Source organism: Pongo pygmaeus, chromosome 13 (genome assembly GCF_028885625.2).
Source record: "Pongo pygmaeus isolate AG05252 chromosome 13, NHGRI_mPonPyg2-v2.0_pri, whole genome shotgun sequence".
Lineage (NCBI taxonomy): Eukaryota > Metazoa > Chordata > Mammalia > Primates > Hominidae > Pongo > Pongo pygmaeus.
The window spans coordinates 120,740,870-120,756,911 of NC_072386.2; the positions used below are offsets into that span (position 1 = coordinate 120,740,870).

The window sequence follows — 16,042 nt, forward strand, 5'->3', positions numbered from 1 at the left end:
TACAATAAATTTAAGTTGTCAAAACTGTTTTGGTCTGCCTTTTTTCAGTTACAACCCTCCCTTCCCGCCCACCCCCATTCTTGTGTCTGTATAAATATTTTGCTCTCAGTTACCAGGTCTGAGTTCTCTTTCCTCCAGAGACTGCTAGATATATAACAATGAGAACGGCCAGCTACCTATCTCCTAAGGCAGATTAATAGCCAGAATGAGTTGGAGGGGGAAATTCAAACAATGCTGCACAGTTTAGTCTGCTAAAATTTGGAAATGGTACATGCAATGCAGGTTTATCTAACAAGACATTGCCTCAGTAATCACCTTCCTGCCAGGGCTTGACTTTTTAGTTAAATACAGTGATCTAATCTTGACCAAGTTCTTGGAGACTTCTTAAAAACAGTGACCACTTGTGAAAATACTCTAATCAAGAAGTAAAACAACCTGCTGCTTTAAAGAGGAGGAAGAGGAAGGGACAGCAGAAGAAAAAAAGAGACCACATGAAGATGAAACTTTTTAAGACGAGTAAGCAGGAAATTGTTAGTTATAGGAAGGAACCCATTAAAAGCTGCGGCAGAACTCTATGGATGTGAGTTAATTATACAACACTGCAAATATCTTTAACTTCATTAAGCTTTGGCAGTAACTGGAAAATGCTTGAAAGTGTCAGAATCTTCAAAAAATAAAGGAGAGAGACACCAATGATCATGAAGCCATGAGAACAGGGTTTGGGATAAAATGAAATAAGCCAGCAGAAAAAAGGCTAAAATATAGCACAGCATTTTTTAGGAAGAACTAAATCCATTTCAGTTTCCCTTCAGAGCAGGAGGAAGTGATTCTAAGACAAGGAAGTATCCCCATTAACAAACTACTGTGACCTGACCTACTTAGGAATCAGTTTTCACCAGGGGTACTCTAAATTCTATGTAAATGCTGATATTATCTAGGGGGTTAATCTGGGTTGCATATACTGGTTTCACCTCTCAGTAAAATCTAGGGAACACTGATTTACAAAATTATGATCTTGGTGTGATATTACAAAATATATATTTGGTCTTCAACCTTGTTTCCTGAAGTATAGTTCCTAAAATCCTTAAAAACCCCAAAATGATGTCTTTTTATATACTAACGAGAGGACTGATGGCTGACAGTCCCTAAGTATTAGTACCTCAAGACGGGACTGGTCATCATAAAGACCAAGACAAGATTAGAGGCGTGGGACTTTTATCTGCACCCACACTGTCACTCCAACCTCCGGGGACTGGGGAGAGGCGCTGAAAGTTAAGTTGTTCAGTAATGGTCAATAGCTTAATCAATCATGACTATATAAAATAAAGCCTCTATTAAAACTCCAAAAAACAAAGTTCTGAGAACTTCCAGATAGCTAAACACATAAAAGTCCCTAGAGAGTTGGCTGGACATGGTGGCTCACGCCTGTAATCCCAGCACTTTGGGAGGCAGAGACAGGCAGATCACCTGAGGTCAGGAGTTTGAGACCAGCCTAGCCAACATAGTGAAACCCCCGTCTCTACAAAAAAAAAAAAAAAAAAAAAAATTAGCCCAGTGTGGTGGTGGGTGCCTGTAATCCCAGCTGCTTGGGAGACTGAGGCAAGAGAATCGCTTGAATCCAGGAGGCGGAGGGTGCGGTGAGCTGAGATCGCGCCACTGCACTTCAGCCACTGTACTCCGGCAACAGAGTGAGACTCTACCTTAAAAAAAAAAAAAAAAAATTCCTAGAGGGTGGCATGCCCAGAGAGGGCACAGAAGTTCCACTCTCCTTCCCCCGTACTCCATATATCTCTTCATCTATATCCTTTATAATAAACATGTTTCCCTAGGTTCTGTGAGGCACTGTAACAAATTAAACCCAAAAAGGAGGACTTGAGATTTCTGATTTATAAACAGTTGGTCAAAAAGACAGATCACATAACCTAAAACTTAAGATTGACACCTCCTTGGGGTGGGGGGCAGTCTTGAGGACCAAGCCCTCAACCTGTGATATCTGACACTATCTCCAGGTAGATAGTGGCTGAGGCAGGTGAAGTTCGAGGCTGCAGTGGGCCATGATCGCACCATTAGACTATGGCCAGGGTGACAGCAACACCTAGTCTCTAAAAAAAAAAATTAAAATAAAAATTTAAAAAACACTAAATTAAAGGACACTCAGCTGATGTCCACTACAAAATTAATTACTTGGTTGGTGGTGGGAAGAAATCCCAACACATTTGGTCACAAAAGTCCCCTATGTTAATTATTAAGTAAAAAACAAAACAGCTGGGCGCAGTGGTTCATGCCTGTAATCCCAGCACTTTGGGAGGCCGAGGAAGATGGATCACGAGGTCAGGAGTTCGAGACCAGCCTGGCCGACATAGTGAAACTCTGTCTCTACTAAAAATACAAAAATTAGCTGGGCATGGTGGCGCACGCCTGTAGTCCCAGCTACTCAGGAGGCTATGGCAGGAGAATCGCGTGAACCCGGGAGGTGGAGGTTGTGGTGATCCAAGATCGCACCACTGCACTCCAGCCTGGGCAACAGAGCAAGACTCCATCTCGAAAACAAAAAACCCTGTAAGTTTATGTTCTTTTTTTTCCTACTCTCAGTGGGGGACTCAAACATGTTCCACTGAATAATCTGATCACATGGACAGTATTAGCAATGAAATAAGGTATGCGGTCAAACAGAACAGAGACCCTGTATAGGTGGCTGTGTAGTTAGAGGCAAACAATTGTATTAGGGCGTTTTGGCAATTCTAACCCTGCTTGCAACTAATAAACATCTAATTCAGGGTCTTAGATGGACAGATATTTATATAGCTGTAGATAGATATGAGATTTTAAAGCAGATAGGGTTTTGAAATTGTTAAATTGGGATCCCGGTGTTCCACTACTTATTAGTTGTGTGGCCTTCTGCAAGTTACTTACATTATCTGAGCTTCAGTTTACTCATTGAGAAGACAGGGATCTTGGCCAGACGCAGTGGCTCACGCCTGTAATCCCAGCACTTTAGGAGGCTGAGGCAGGCGGATCGCTTGAGCCCAGGAGTTCAAGACCAGCCTGGGCAACATGGCAAAAACCCGTGTCTACTAAAAATACAAAAAAATTAGGTGTGGTGGTGTGCCTGTAAGCCCAGCTACTCAGGAGGCTGAGGCAGGAGAATCGCTTGAACCCAGGAGGCGGAGGTTGCAGTGAGCCGAGATCGCGCCACTTCACTCCAGCCTGGCGACAGAGTGAGACTCCATCTCAAAAAAAAAAAAAAAAAAAAAAAAGACAGGGATCTCATAGGTTGTCATTAGTCTGAAATGAAGGAACTGGGGTTGAGTACAATCTTTGGTGTTAGCCAGATTTGGATAGTTCTGTCCAGACAGCTATAGAGAGCTTTGGCTGAATTACTTTCCTTCTCTAAGCCTCAGTTTCCTTTTTTCTTTTTCTTTTTTTTTTTTGAGACGGAGTCTCGCTCTGTCGCAGTGCAGTGGCGCAATCTCGGCTCACTGCAAGCTCCGTCTCCTGGGTTCACACCATTCTCCTGCCTCAGCCTCCCAAGTAGCTGGGACTACAGGTGCCCGCCATCACGCCCGGCTAATTTTTTGTACATTTAGTAGAGACGGGGTTTCACCATGTTAGCCAGGATGGTCTCCATCTCCTGACCTCGTGATCCACCCGCCTCGGCCTCCCAAAGTGCTGGGATTACAGGCGTGAGCCACCGCCCCCGGCTCAGTTTCCTCTTTTTTTTTTGAGATGGAGTCTCGCTCTGTCGCCCAGGCCGGAGTGCAGTGGTGTGATCTCTGCTCACTGCAAGCTCCGCCTCCTGGGTTCACGCCATTCTCCTCCTCAGCCTCCCAAGTAGCTGGGACTACAGGCGCCCGCCACCATGCCTGGCTAATATTTTGTATTTTTAGTAGAGACGGGGTTTCACAGTGTTAGCCAGGATGGTCTCATCTCCTGACCTCGTGATCCGCCCGCCTTGGCCTCCCAAAGTGCTGGGATTACAGGCATGAGCCACCACTCCCGGCCACTTTCGTCTTCTTTAAAATGGAAATATGGCCATGCACAGTGGCTCACGCCTGTAATCCCAACACTTTGGGAGGCCAAGGCAGGCAGATGGCTTGAGACCAGGCATTCAAGACCAGTTTGAGCAACATGGAAAAACCTCGTGTCCATAAAAAATAAAAAAATTTGCCAAGCATAGTGGTGCACAACTGTAATTCCAGCTACCCGGGAGGCTGAGGTGGGACGATTGCTTGAGCCTGGTAAATTGAGGCTGCAGTGAGCCTTGATCATGCCACTGCACTCCTGAGAGCAAGACCCTGTCTCAAAAATCAAACAAATACAATGGAAATAATGCTACTTCAAAGGTTATTGTAAAGGTTGAAAGAAAGGTGGCTTATGCCTATAATCCCAGCACTTTGGGAGGTGAAGGTGGGAAGATTGTTTGAGCCCAGGAGATTTAGACCAGCCTGGGCAACATGGCGAAACCGTCTCCACAAAAAAATACAAAAATTAGCCCGGCATGGTTGTGCTTAGCTACGTGGGGGCTTGAGGCAGTAGGATCGCTTGAGCCTGGGAGTTGGAAGCTGCAGTGAGCCGTGATTGCACCACTGCACTCCAGCCTGGGAAACAAAGTAAGACTCTGTCTCAAAAAAAATTAAAAGAAAGATTATGTATAAAATGTTTAGCACATAATATACACACAAGTATTAGTTCCCTTTCCTTTCCTCCTGTTTTCTGCAGGATTTTTACTTATTGTAGAAAATAAAGCAATCCTTTCAGCATTTTCTTTTTGTGTGTGTGTTTTGTGTTTTAGAGAGGTCTTGCTCTGTTGCCCAGACTGGAGTGCAGTGGCATGACCATAGCTCACTGCAGCCTTGAATTCCTGGGTTCAAACCATTCTCCCCAGTAGCTGGGAATACAGGCCTTTAAACATTTCTGATGCAACAGGACCGCTTGCCTGAACTTACAGTTGATTGGTTGTCTACTGGTGAAGAACTACTTCTAATGAAATTCACAGGATTTTTTCTTCTTCAAAATAACTTGTTTTTAGCTTAAAATTTCCAACTTCTTTTGCATTCAAACTACTTACTAGGGACCCAAGAAAGCAATCAACTGGAAAAAGTGGAGTAGGATAAAACCAGGAACTCCATGGTGAGTGAAATGCTAAAATTGCAATGAATTTTTACAAACAATAATCCAATTCCCCTGTAAAGATGTACATAAAATCAAGAAAAACTGCCTGTCCTGTGGCTGAGCAAGTTATACACTAGAGTCATCAGGTTGAGGAGTAATTTTGAAGTTCCTCTCCAATCCACAGGACTCAAAGTGTGTCAGAGCCTGGCTTTTCCATGATCACTTTCTACAAAAAGATGCACTTGGAGGCATTCCCGACACCCCAAGAAATGCATGAAAACTTTAGCTGCAATCCTGGAAGAAATGGTGTTTCAAGTCAAAGAATGAAAAGTAGCATTTGACTTCTGAATGTATTGCTAGGCCCCAATTTGACCACTAGTTTCCTATACTGTCTTAACAGAGGCTTTTGGTTTGCAATATCAATCAATTCTTTATTTTTTTTTTGACAGGGTCTTGCTCTGTCACCCAAGCTGGATAAAAGTGTCATGGCTTACTCCAGTGTTGACTCCTGGGCTCAAGCAATCCTATCACCTCTCTGCCTCCTGAGTAGCTGGGACTACAGGTGCGTGTCACCATGCCTGCTAATTTTTGTATTTTTGTATCTTTTTTTTTTTTTTGAGACAGTCTTGCTCTGTCGCACAGGCTGGAGTGAGTTGGTGCAATCATGCTCGCTAATTTTTTTTTTTTTGAGACACAATCTCGCTCTGTCACACAGGCTGGAGTGCAATGGTACAATCTGGGCTCACTGTAACCTCCGCTTCCCAAGTTCAAGCGATTCTCCTGTCTCAGCCTCCTGAGCAGCTGGGATTACAGGCATGCGCCACCATGCCTGGCTAATTTTTGTATGTTTAGTAGAGATGGGGTTTTGCCATGTTAGCCAGGCTGGTCTCAGACTCCTGGCCTCAGGTGATTCACTGACCTCAGCCTCCCAAAGTGCTGGGATTACAGGCCTGAGCCACCGCACCTGGCCTAATTTTTGTATTTTTTGTAGAGAAGGTGTTTCACCATGTTGCCCAGGCTGGTCGCAAACTCCTGGGATCAAGTTATCCACCAGCCTTGGCCTCCCAAAGTGCTGGGATTACAGGCATGAGACACCAGCCAGGCCTATCAAGTCTTTTGATAAGAAAAACAAATGGCAATTATACTTTCTTAAACTGGAGACTATTAACACATTAATTACTTAAAAGAGTTCTGGAAATGTCTAAACCGATACCAAATAATTATTTAATAATAATAGCACTAGATTCAACACTACACATTCTAGTAGCAACCTTAAGCTGATCCTGAAAAGTTAGAGAAAATAGCTAGGCAGGGCGGCTTACGCCTGTAATCCAGCAATTTGGGAAGCCGAGGTGAGCAGATCACTTGAGGCCAGGAGTTCAAGACCAGCCTGGCCAACATGGTGAAACCCCGTCTCTAGCAAAAATACAAAAATTAGCTGAGCATACTGGTGCACACCTATGGTCCCAGCTAGGGAGGCTGAGGCATGAGAATCCCTTGAACCTGGGAGGTGGAGTCTACAGTGAACAGATGTCACACCACTGTATTCAGTCCTGGGCAACAGTGTCTCTGTCTCAAAAAAAAAAGGAGAGAAAATAGAAAAATAAAATGTACTTGACTAAGAGAGTAAGGCTAAAAGCCAAGCTTAGGAGATCAGTCTTTCCAGCCCCTGCAGGCTTTTTTAGTCAATACCTTAAAGTGTAACGTCCCTTTGAAAATGTTGCCAGGAGAAGCAGGCATAACTTGTTCTGTTACTCAACCTGTCTGTTTCCAGTTACAGCATCATGATTATGCAAATAATCTTTTCTTGAAACTATGCAATCACATGGCTAAATGTAATTGTCAAGGCAGCAGTTTTCTCAGAATTTAAGAAGTAACTGTAGAGAAAATGCTCCACAATGTCTTTGTAGTCAGTTTTCCCTCATTCTTATTCCTCTCAATTCCAAAATAATGACTGGCACAATACAGCTTTCAAATATGTGAAAGAAGATATCCTCTTAAACCCCTGGACAGACAGCACTGGTATGACCCTATGTAGGTCACATAATACCCAAGTATAGAGAAGCAAGGAATCCTATGAACCCAGTTTTAAGCCCTTATAAAACTGTTGTCCAGAAACTAAGACAAAAGTCTCCTATTTAAAACTATTTTAATGTTTCATCACTATTGTACTATTAAATGGGATTAAGATTCTAACCTGATTTTTTTTTTTTATTGAGACAGAGTCTCACTCTGTCACCCAGGCTGGAGTGCAGTGGCGTGATCTTGGCTTACTGAAACCTCCGCCTCCCACGTCCAAGTGATTCTCCTGCCTCAGCCTCCCCAGTAGCTGGGACTACAGGCGCGCAGCCGTGATGCCCCGCTAATTTTTGTATTTTTAGTAGAGACGAGGTTTCGCCATGTTGCCCAGGCTGGTCCCGAACAACTGACTTTCAAGTGATCCGCCCGCCTCGGCCTTCCAAAGTGCTGGGATTCAGGCGCGAATCACCCTGCCAGGCCTCATATCGTTTTTAGTACAGTATTATATTCAAATTTAAAACCAGAGATTTTCAAAGATGACACTTAACTTTAAAAGATAAGAAGTACTCCAAAGCAGGCTGGGCGCAGTGGCTCATGCCTGTAATCCCAGCACTTTGGGAGGCCGAGGCGGGAGGCTCACTTCAGGTCAGGAGTTCGAGACCAGCCTGGCCAACATAGGCTGAGGCAGGAGAATCGCTTGAACCCGGAAGGCGGAGTTGCAGTGAGCTGAGATCGTGCCATTGCACTCCAGCCTGGGTGACAAGAGCTAGACTCCGTCTCAAAAAAAAGAAGTTCCTATAATTTCTAAAAGAAGCAAAGAAAGTTTCCATACAGAATTAAGAGAAAAATGTTAGGACCCAGACTCGGGGTTGGATGAAATAGCATGAGGCAACAGAACACAGGAGTTAAGAGCTTCCGTGTGATTCCCAGCTCAACCTGGAGCAAATGACTTATTCCTCAGAGCCTCAGTTTGCTTACCTGTAAAGTAGGAATAATGGTAATACGTACCTCCTAGCTCATCAAATTGTTCCAAAAATTAAATGCAACAAAAGGCCTAACAAATTGCCTCATAAGGGCTCAATAAATCGTATTATTGCAACCATTTCGCCTGTATTTGAGTGTGAAGCGCCTAGAAAAAACCCACAGGACCCCTACGGCGAGCCGGGAATTTTTAGATATTTTCCTCCGAGTCAACGCTCAGTGAAATCAGTTCAATCAGTGGCCAGACACCGTGCGGCTGACACAGCTTATCCCCCGACCCTGAGGTCAGGGGTCCCCGGAGCCCAAGGTCGCTTCCAAAGCTCAGCGAGGCGGAGGTACGGCCCGGGCTGGTCTGGTTCGGCCACCGTTGTTATGGCAACCGCCAGGAGGTTGGCTTCATCTCTAACTGAAAGTCTGCACAGGAGGGGCCAATCGAAGGGCCCCGAGGTGGGCAGCACAGGCTCCTCGACGACTTCCTAGGTCGCAATCTCCAGGAAAACGACCACAGGAGCTAGCCTCCGAGCCCCGCTCCCCGGGCCCTTCCGGCGGCTGCGCCCTTTAACCCCGGAAGTGGGCGGGAGAGGAAGCGGCTGGTGATGCTGGAACAAACATGGCCGCTCTGGCCCCAGTCAGCTCCTTAGCCTCCCGCGGTCCTAGGCTGGCCGCGGGCCTCCGGCTGCTCCCAATGCTGGGTTTGCTGCAGTTGCTGGCCGAACCTGGCCTGGGCCGCGTCCATCACCTGGCACTCAAGGTAAAGCTTGGCAAGGCCGGGCCGGGGGGCGGAGGCCGAGGCCACTCCCCCGGGTTTTAGGGCAACTTTGGCCCACTGGGGACCTCTGAGCCACCGGACCACCTCTTTGCCCCTGGTCGCGGCCTTTCTCTGACAGGTGGCGGGGTCTGTGGGGAAGGCGGGTCTGGGCGGCGCTGGGGTCCTCGGGCTGACCGACATGGGGCGGGAAGACTCGAGCTGAGGGAGGGGAAGGGGCTGAACTGTGGCGTTGCCCCCACGGACTCGGGAGGCTGCTCTTAAATCCCTGCTGGCTTGCCTGAATTCCTCACTCAGGGCAGCCCGATCGCCTTTCTCCTTTCTCCCCTCCAGCTTTTATGCTGGCTTTCCTTGTCCGCGGTCTCCGCTCTTCCGTGCCCTTGTACTGTACCGGCGGTTTGAAGGTACTTGGAACCTCAGCCTCAGTTTCCCATTTCGGTTTAGGGCGCTCTCTGGAGCGAGACTCTTCAGAAGGAATTTCAAATCTTGCTTAAAACACGTGACTGAGAATGTAAAGCCAGCATTAAGATGTGTCTCTAAGCAAAGGGCCTGCTTTTTCTTCCTCTATCCAGCCATTGTCTAGGGAAGAGAGATTTTTGATAAACCTAGAATGATACCCTGGATCTTGCTTTGTAACTAGCAGAGAAAAGACCTCTAAGGCTGAAACGCACCCTAAGGTGGTTCAGCAGTTTACTATATCTGGGAAATTGTCCAGGTGCTGTGGCTCATGCCTGTAATCCCAACACTGGGAGGCCTATGCAGGAGGATTGTTTTGAGCCCAGGAGTTCGAGACCAGCCTAGTCAATATGCTAAGGATCCCCTCCCCAAACCTGTCTCTACAAAAAATTAAAAATTAACCAGGTGTGGTGGCACATGCCTGCAGCTTCTGGGGAGGCTGAGGCTGGAGGATCACCTGAGCCTAGGAGGTTGAGACTGCAGTGAGCCGTGATTACTCATTGCACTCCAGCCTGAGGAACAGAGCAAGACCCTTTCTCAAAATATATAAACAAAATTAGAGACATAGAAAAGTAAATTGTTGTGACCCAAACTCTTGTACATTATTTTCATACCATACAGTCTTCTAAGAAGTGGAACTGTAGGCGGAGCGCGGTGGCTCACGCCTGTAATCCCAGCACTTTGGGAGGCCGAGGTCAGGAGATCGAGACCATCCTGGCTAGCACGGTGAAACCCTGTCTCTACTAAAAATTAAAAAAAAAATTAGCCAGGCGTAGTGGCGGGCGCCTGTAGTCCCAGCTACTTGGGAGGCTAAGGCAGGAGAATGGCGTGAACCCGGGAGGCAGAGCTTGCAGTGAGCCAAGATCCCGCTACTGCACTCCAGCCTGGGCAACAGCGCGAGACTCCGTCTCAAAAAAAAAAGAAGTGGAACTGTAGAAAGTTTGTCTTGTAAAAACACATTGTTTTAGCAAACTATGAAGCATTGTATTTTTGTTAATGTAGAATTTAAAGAATACAGAATGAAATTAAAAGCCTGGCTTGACTGGGCGCGGTGGCTCACGCCTATAATCCTAGCACTTTGGGAGGCCAAGGTGGGCGGGTCACCTGAGGTCAGGAGTTCGAGACCAGCCTGGCCAACATGGCAAAACCCCTCTCTACTAAAAATACAAATATTAGACGGGCGTGGTGGCACATGCCTGTAGTCCCAGCTACTTGGGAGGCTGAGACAGGGTAATTGCTTGAACCCAGGAGGCTGAGATTGCAGTGAGCGGAGATCGTTGTGCCACTACACTCCAGTCTGGGCGAAAGACCTATACTCTGTCTCAAATAAATAAATAAATAAATAAATAAATAAATGCAAGCCTGACTAGATCCATACAACCATACTTTTTGGTAACAACTTTTGTTGTTTGTAGGTAAAAATTATCCTGATTAAAATGGTTAAATCGCAGGGGTGGGGTGGGGCAAGTGAATTTTGACTCTTTTTGAGAATCTGTTGAGAGCTATAGAATCTCTCTCCAGAAAAGTGCATGTAGAAATGTAGACAAAACTTGGCTGGGCACGGTGGCTCACGCCTGTAATCCCAACACTTTCAGAGGCTGAGGTGGGTGGATCACTTGAGGTCGTCAGGAGTTTGAGACCAGCCTGGCCAACATTGTGAAATCACATCTCTACTAAAAATACAAAAATTAGCCAGGCGTGGTGGCAGGTGCCTGTAATCCCAGCTACTCGGGGGGCTGAGGCAGGAGAATCGCTTGAACCCAGGAGTAGGAAGTTGCAGTGAGCCGAGATCGAGCCCCCGTACTCCAGCCTGGGCGACAGAGCAAGACTCCGTCTCAAAATAAATAAATAAATAAATAAAATAAAATAAACATCCGAAGTCAGGGATGTCCAATCTTTTGGCTTCCCAGGGCCACATTGGAAGATGAAAAATTGTTTTGGGTCACACATAAAATAGACTAACAGTAACCATAGCTGATAAGCTTAAAAAAAATTGCAAAAAAATCTCATAATGTTTTAAGAAAGTTCACAAATTAGGCTGGGCGCAGTGGCTCACGCCTGTAATCCCAGCACTTTGGGAGGCCGAGGTGGGCGGATCACAAGGTCAGGAGATCGAGACCATCCTGGCTAACAAGGTGAAACCCCGTCTCTACTAAAAATACAAAAAATTAGCTGGGCGTGGTGGCAGGTGCCAGTGGTCCCAGCTACTTGGGAGGCTGAGGCAGGAGAATGGCATGAACCTGGGAGTTGGAGCTTGCAGTAAGCCAAGATCACGCCATTGCACTCCAGCCTGGGTGACAGAGCGAGACTCCTTCTCAAAAAAAAAAAAAAAAAAAAAAGAAAGTTCACAAATTTGTGTTGGGCCGCATTCAAAGCCGTCCTGGGCTGCATGCATCCTAGACAAGCTTGTTCTGAGTTCTTGCCCAAGGAAATGGAAATCATTTGAAGACAGCCTGTCAGAGCAGCAACTTTAGATTGTCTGTTTTTGCTTGAGACTGAGTGAAATAGGATACTTGATCAGATTAGAGACCCATAATGGCAAGGATAACATGAAGAGGTCACTGAGTACCAGGAGTATGCATTGATCTCTTAAAACCTGGCTGCGCCTGGTAGCTCACACCTGTAATCCCAGCACTTAGGGAAGCTCATTTGAGGCCAAGAGTTGGAGGCTGCAGTGAGCTATGATGGTGACACTACACTCTAGCCTGGGCGACAGATCAAGACCCCATCTCAACAACAGCAACAAAAATTAGCCAGACATGGTGGTGCATACCTATAGTCCCAGCTACCAAGGAGGCTGAGGTGGCAGGATCCCTTGAGCCCAGGAGTCAGAAGCTGTAGTGAGCTATAATGGCTCCAGCCTGGGGGACAGAGTGAGACCCTATTTCTTAAAAAAAAAAAAAAAAAAAAAAAAAGACAAAGCAAAACAACCTTTTTATTGTGGAGAACTTCCAATATACTAAAGTAGATAGAATAGTATAATGAAGTCCCATGTGCCTGTCACCCTCAATAACCATCAACACATGGCTAATTCTGCCTCACCCCACATACATCAATTTCTGGTTCTTATTATTATTTTTAAAATTAGAAATGAGTCCTCTTATATTTTTATTCTCTTACTCCATGCTACATTTTCCACCATTCTGGCTTTCCCAGTCTTCTCACATTCCATCTCTTTTGACTTTTCCCTATATTCCTTGCCTTTTTATTTATTTATTATTATTATTTTTTTTTTTTTGAGACGGAGTTTTGCTCTGTCACCCAGGCTGGAATGCAATGGTGCGATCTCGGCTTACGGCAACCTCCGCCTCCCAGTTCAAGCGATTCTCCTGCCTCAACCTCCCAAGTAGCTGGGATTATAGGCATGTGCCACCACGCCTGGCTAATTTTTGTATTTTTAGTAGAGATGGGGTTTTGCCATATTGATCAGGCTAGTCTTGAACTCCTAACCTTAGGTGATCCACCTGCCTCAGCCTCCCAAAGTGCTGGGATTACAGGCGTGAGCCACCGCTCCTGGCTGTTTATTATTTTTGTTTATTTTTTTAAAGACCTGTCAGCAGGAAATACTCCTTGCCTTTTAAGAACAACTTTATTGAGGTATAATTTACATACCATAAGATCACCCATTTTAACTGTATAATGCAATGATTGTTAGTAAGTTTACTGAGTTGTACAGCTATGACCACAATCTAGCCACAGAACGTTTCTGTCACCCCATAACATCCCTTGTGTTGGTTTAGAATCAATTCCCATTCCCACCACTAGTCCCAGGCAGCCACTAATCTACTTTCTGTCTCTATAAACCTGCCCTTTCTGGATGTTTAATGTAAGTGGAATCACAGGATGGGTAGGCTTTTTTTTTTTTTTTTTTTTTTTTTGAGACGGAGTCTCGGACTGTTGCCTAGGCTGGAGCGCAATGGCGTTATCTCGGCTCACTGCAACCTCTACCTCCCAGGTTCAAGCGATTCTCCTGCCTCAGCCTCCCGAGTAGCTGAGATTACAGGCACCTGCCACCACGCTCAGCTAATTTTTGTATTTTTAGTAGAGACAGGGTTTTGCCATGGCGGCCAGGCTTGTCTCGAACTCCTGGCCTCAAGCAGTCCGCCCGCCTCGGCCTCCCAAAGTTCTGGGATCACAGGTGTGAGCCACTGCGCCCGGCCGATAGGTAGGCTTTTGTGCCCATCTTTCTTTCTTTCTTTTTTGAGCTTCATTCATTTTGTGCCATGTGTCAGTAATTCATTCCTTTTTACTGCTGAATGGTCTTCCATCATGTGGATATATCTTCTTTTGCTTAGCATAAGTTCACCAGTCGATGGATGTTTGGGTTGTTTCCACTGTTTGGCCGTTATGAATGATGGTGCCATAAACGTTCACATTGCAAGGCTTTGTGGGGCCATATGTTTTCATTTCTCTTGGATGATACCCAGGAGTGGAGTAGAATTGCTGGGTCATATGATAGATTTATGTTTAACTTTTTAAGAAACTGCCAAACTGTTTTCCAAAGTGGCTCTACCATTTTACATCCCACTAGCAATTTATGAGAGTTCCCTTTCTTCACAATGTTATCAGCATTTGTCATTGTCTTCCTATATTATTTTAAAGCATATTGGCTGGGTGTGGTGGCTCATGCCTGTAATCCCAACACTTTGGGAGGCCAAGGCAGGTGGATCACCTGAGGTCAGGAGTTCGAGACCAGCCTAGCCAACATGGTAAAACCCTGTCTCTACTAAAAATACAAAAATTAGCCGAGTGCAGTGGTGGGCGCCTGCAATCCAAGCTACTGGGGAGGCTGAGGCAGGAGAATCACTTTAACGCAGGAGGTGGAGGTTGCTGTGAGCTGAGATTGTGCCACTGCACTCAAGCCTGTGCGATAGAGTGAGACTCCCATCTCAAAAAATAAATAAATAAATAAATAAATAAAGCAAATCAAAGGCATTGCATCATTTCATTCTTAAATATTTTGATATTACCTATAAAAAATAAGAGCTCTTCTAAGAACATGGCTACAATGGTATTATAACAAAAAAACCTTAGTATCATATAATGTCAGATCAGATTCAAATTTTCGTTGGTCATAAATGGATTGAAAAAGTTTTGAAAAATCAGGATCTAAGTCACATCCTCATACTGTGATCAGTTAATACATCTTTTTTTTTTTTTTTTTTTTTTTATTGAGATGGAGTTTGCTCTTGTTGCCCAGGCTGGAATGCCATGGCATAATCTCGGCTCACTGCAACCTCTGCCTCCCAGGTTCAAGTGATTCTCCTGCCTCGACCTCCTGAGTAGTTGGGATTACAGGCACCTGCCACCACACCCGGCTAATTTTTTGTATTTTTAGTAGAGATGGAGTTTCACCATATTGGTCAGTCTGCTCTCGAACTCCTGACCTCAGGTGATTTACCCGCCTTGGCCTCCCAAAGTGATAGGATTACAGGCGTGAGCCACCAGGCCCGGCGTGATCAGTAAATAAGTTTTATTTTGGGGGGAGGTGGGGGGACACGGAGTCTCATCCTGTCCCCCAGGCTGGAGTACAGTGGCGCAATCTCAGCTCACTGCAACCTCCGCTTCCCGGGTTCAAGCAATTCTGCTGCCTCAGCCTCCCAAGTACCTGGGACTACAGGTGCCCACCACCACGCCCGGCTAATTTTTGTATTTTTAGTAGAGACGGAGTTTCACCATATCGGCCAGGCTGGTCTCAAACTCCTGACCTTGTGATCCACCTGCCTCGGCCTCCTAAAGTGCTGGGATTACAGGCATGAGCCACCATGCCCTGTGTGATCAGTTAATATGTTTTTTTAAGACTTAATATAGAAGATCACACTCCTCCTAGTCAGTCACGCTAGATTTTGCTGGTTGTTTCTTTGTGATATAGTTAAATATGTAGGTTTAACCTTTGTATTTTCTGTAAGTTGGTGATTGGATCCAGAGGCTTGATTATGCTCAGGTTTGATTTTTTTTTTTTTTTTTTTTTTTTTTTTGAGACAGAGTTTCGCTCTTGTTGCCCAGGCTGGATTGCAATAGCGCAATCTCGGCTCACCGCAATCTCTGCCTCCCGGTTCAAGCAATTCTCCTGCCTTAGCTTCCCAAGTAGCTGGGATTACAGGCATGTGCCACCATGCCTGGCTAATTTTGTATTTTTAGTAGAGACGAGGTTTCTCCATGTTGGCCAGGCTGGTCTTCAAAGCCTTACCTTGTGATCCGCCCGCCTTGGCCTCCCAAAGTGCTGGGATTACAGGTGTGAGCCACCGTGCCTGGCCAGGTTTGATTATTTTAGCAAGACTGCTTCATAGGTAGTGCTGTGTTCTTCCTTTGGGAGGCACAGTGTCTGATTGTTGTTGTTTTGCGATGTTGGTCCCTGTTGATGCCCAGTGCTTACATTCCTTTATTCATTTTGTTTATTGAGATTTAATTATGCTATTTGGTGTCAAAGGATAAGACTGTTAAGTTATATATTTTATTTATTTATTTATTTTTTTGAGACAGGGTCTCATTCTATTGCCCAGGCTGGAATGTAGTGATATGAACACGGCTCACCGCAGCCTCAACCTCCTGGGCTCAAGCAGTCCTCTTGCCTTAGTCTCCTGAGTGGCTGGGACCACCTGCCACCATGCCTGGCTAATTTTTAAATTTTTTTGTAGAGATAGGGTCTCACCATGTTGCTCAGGCTGGTCTCAAACTCCTGGCCTCAAGTTATCCTCCTGCCTTGGC

The 16,042-nt window shown here is 45.6% G+C and overlaps 1 protein-coding gene across 5 annotated transcripts in view; it reads left to right on the forward strand.

The window, feature by feature from the left end:
* The first annotated feature begins 7,334 nt into the window (after nucleotides 1-7,334).
* Nucleotides 7,335-16,042, forward strand: part of GPR107 (G protein-coupled receptor 107) — a 90,835-nt gene continuing 82,127 nt past the window's right edge. For all 5 annotated transcript variants that reach the window (XM_063650410.1, XM_054501236.2, XM_054501237.2 and 2 more), the window contains exon 1: nucleotides 7,335-8,863. In XM_063650410.1, coding sequence (XP_063506480.1) covers nucleotides 8,723-8,863 — 141 coding nt within the window. In that variant the 5' untranslated portion in view covers nucleotides 7,335-8,722. The remainder of the gene's footprint in view (nucleotides 8,864-16,042) is intronic.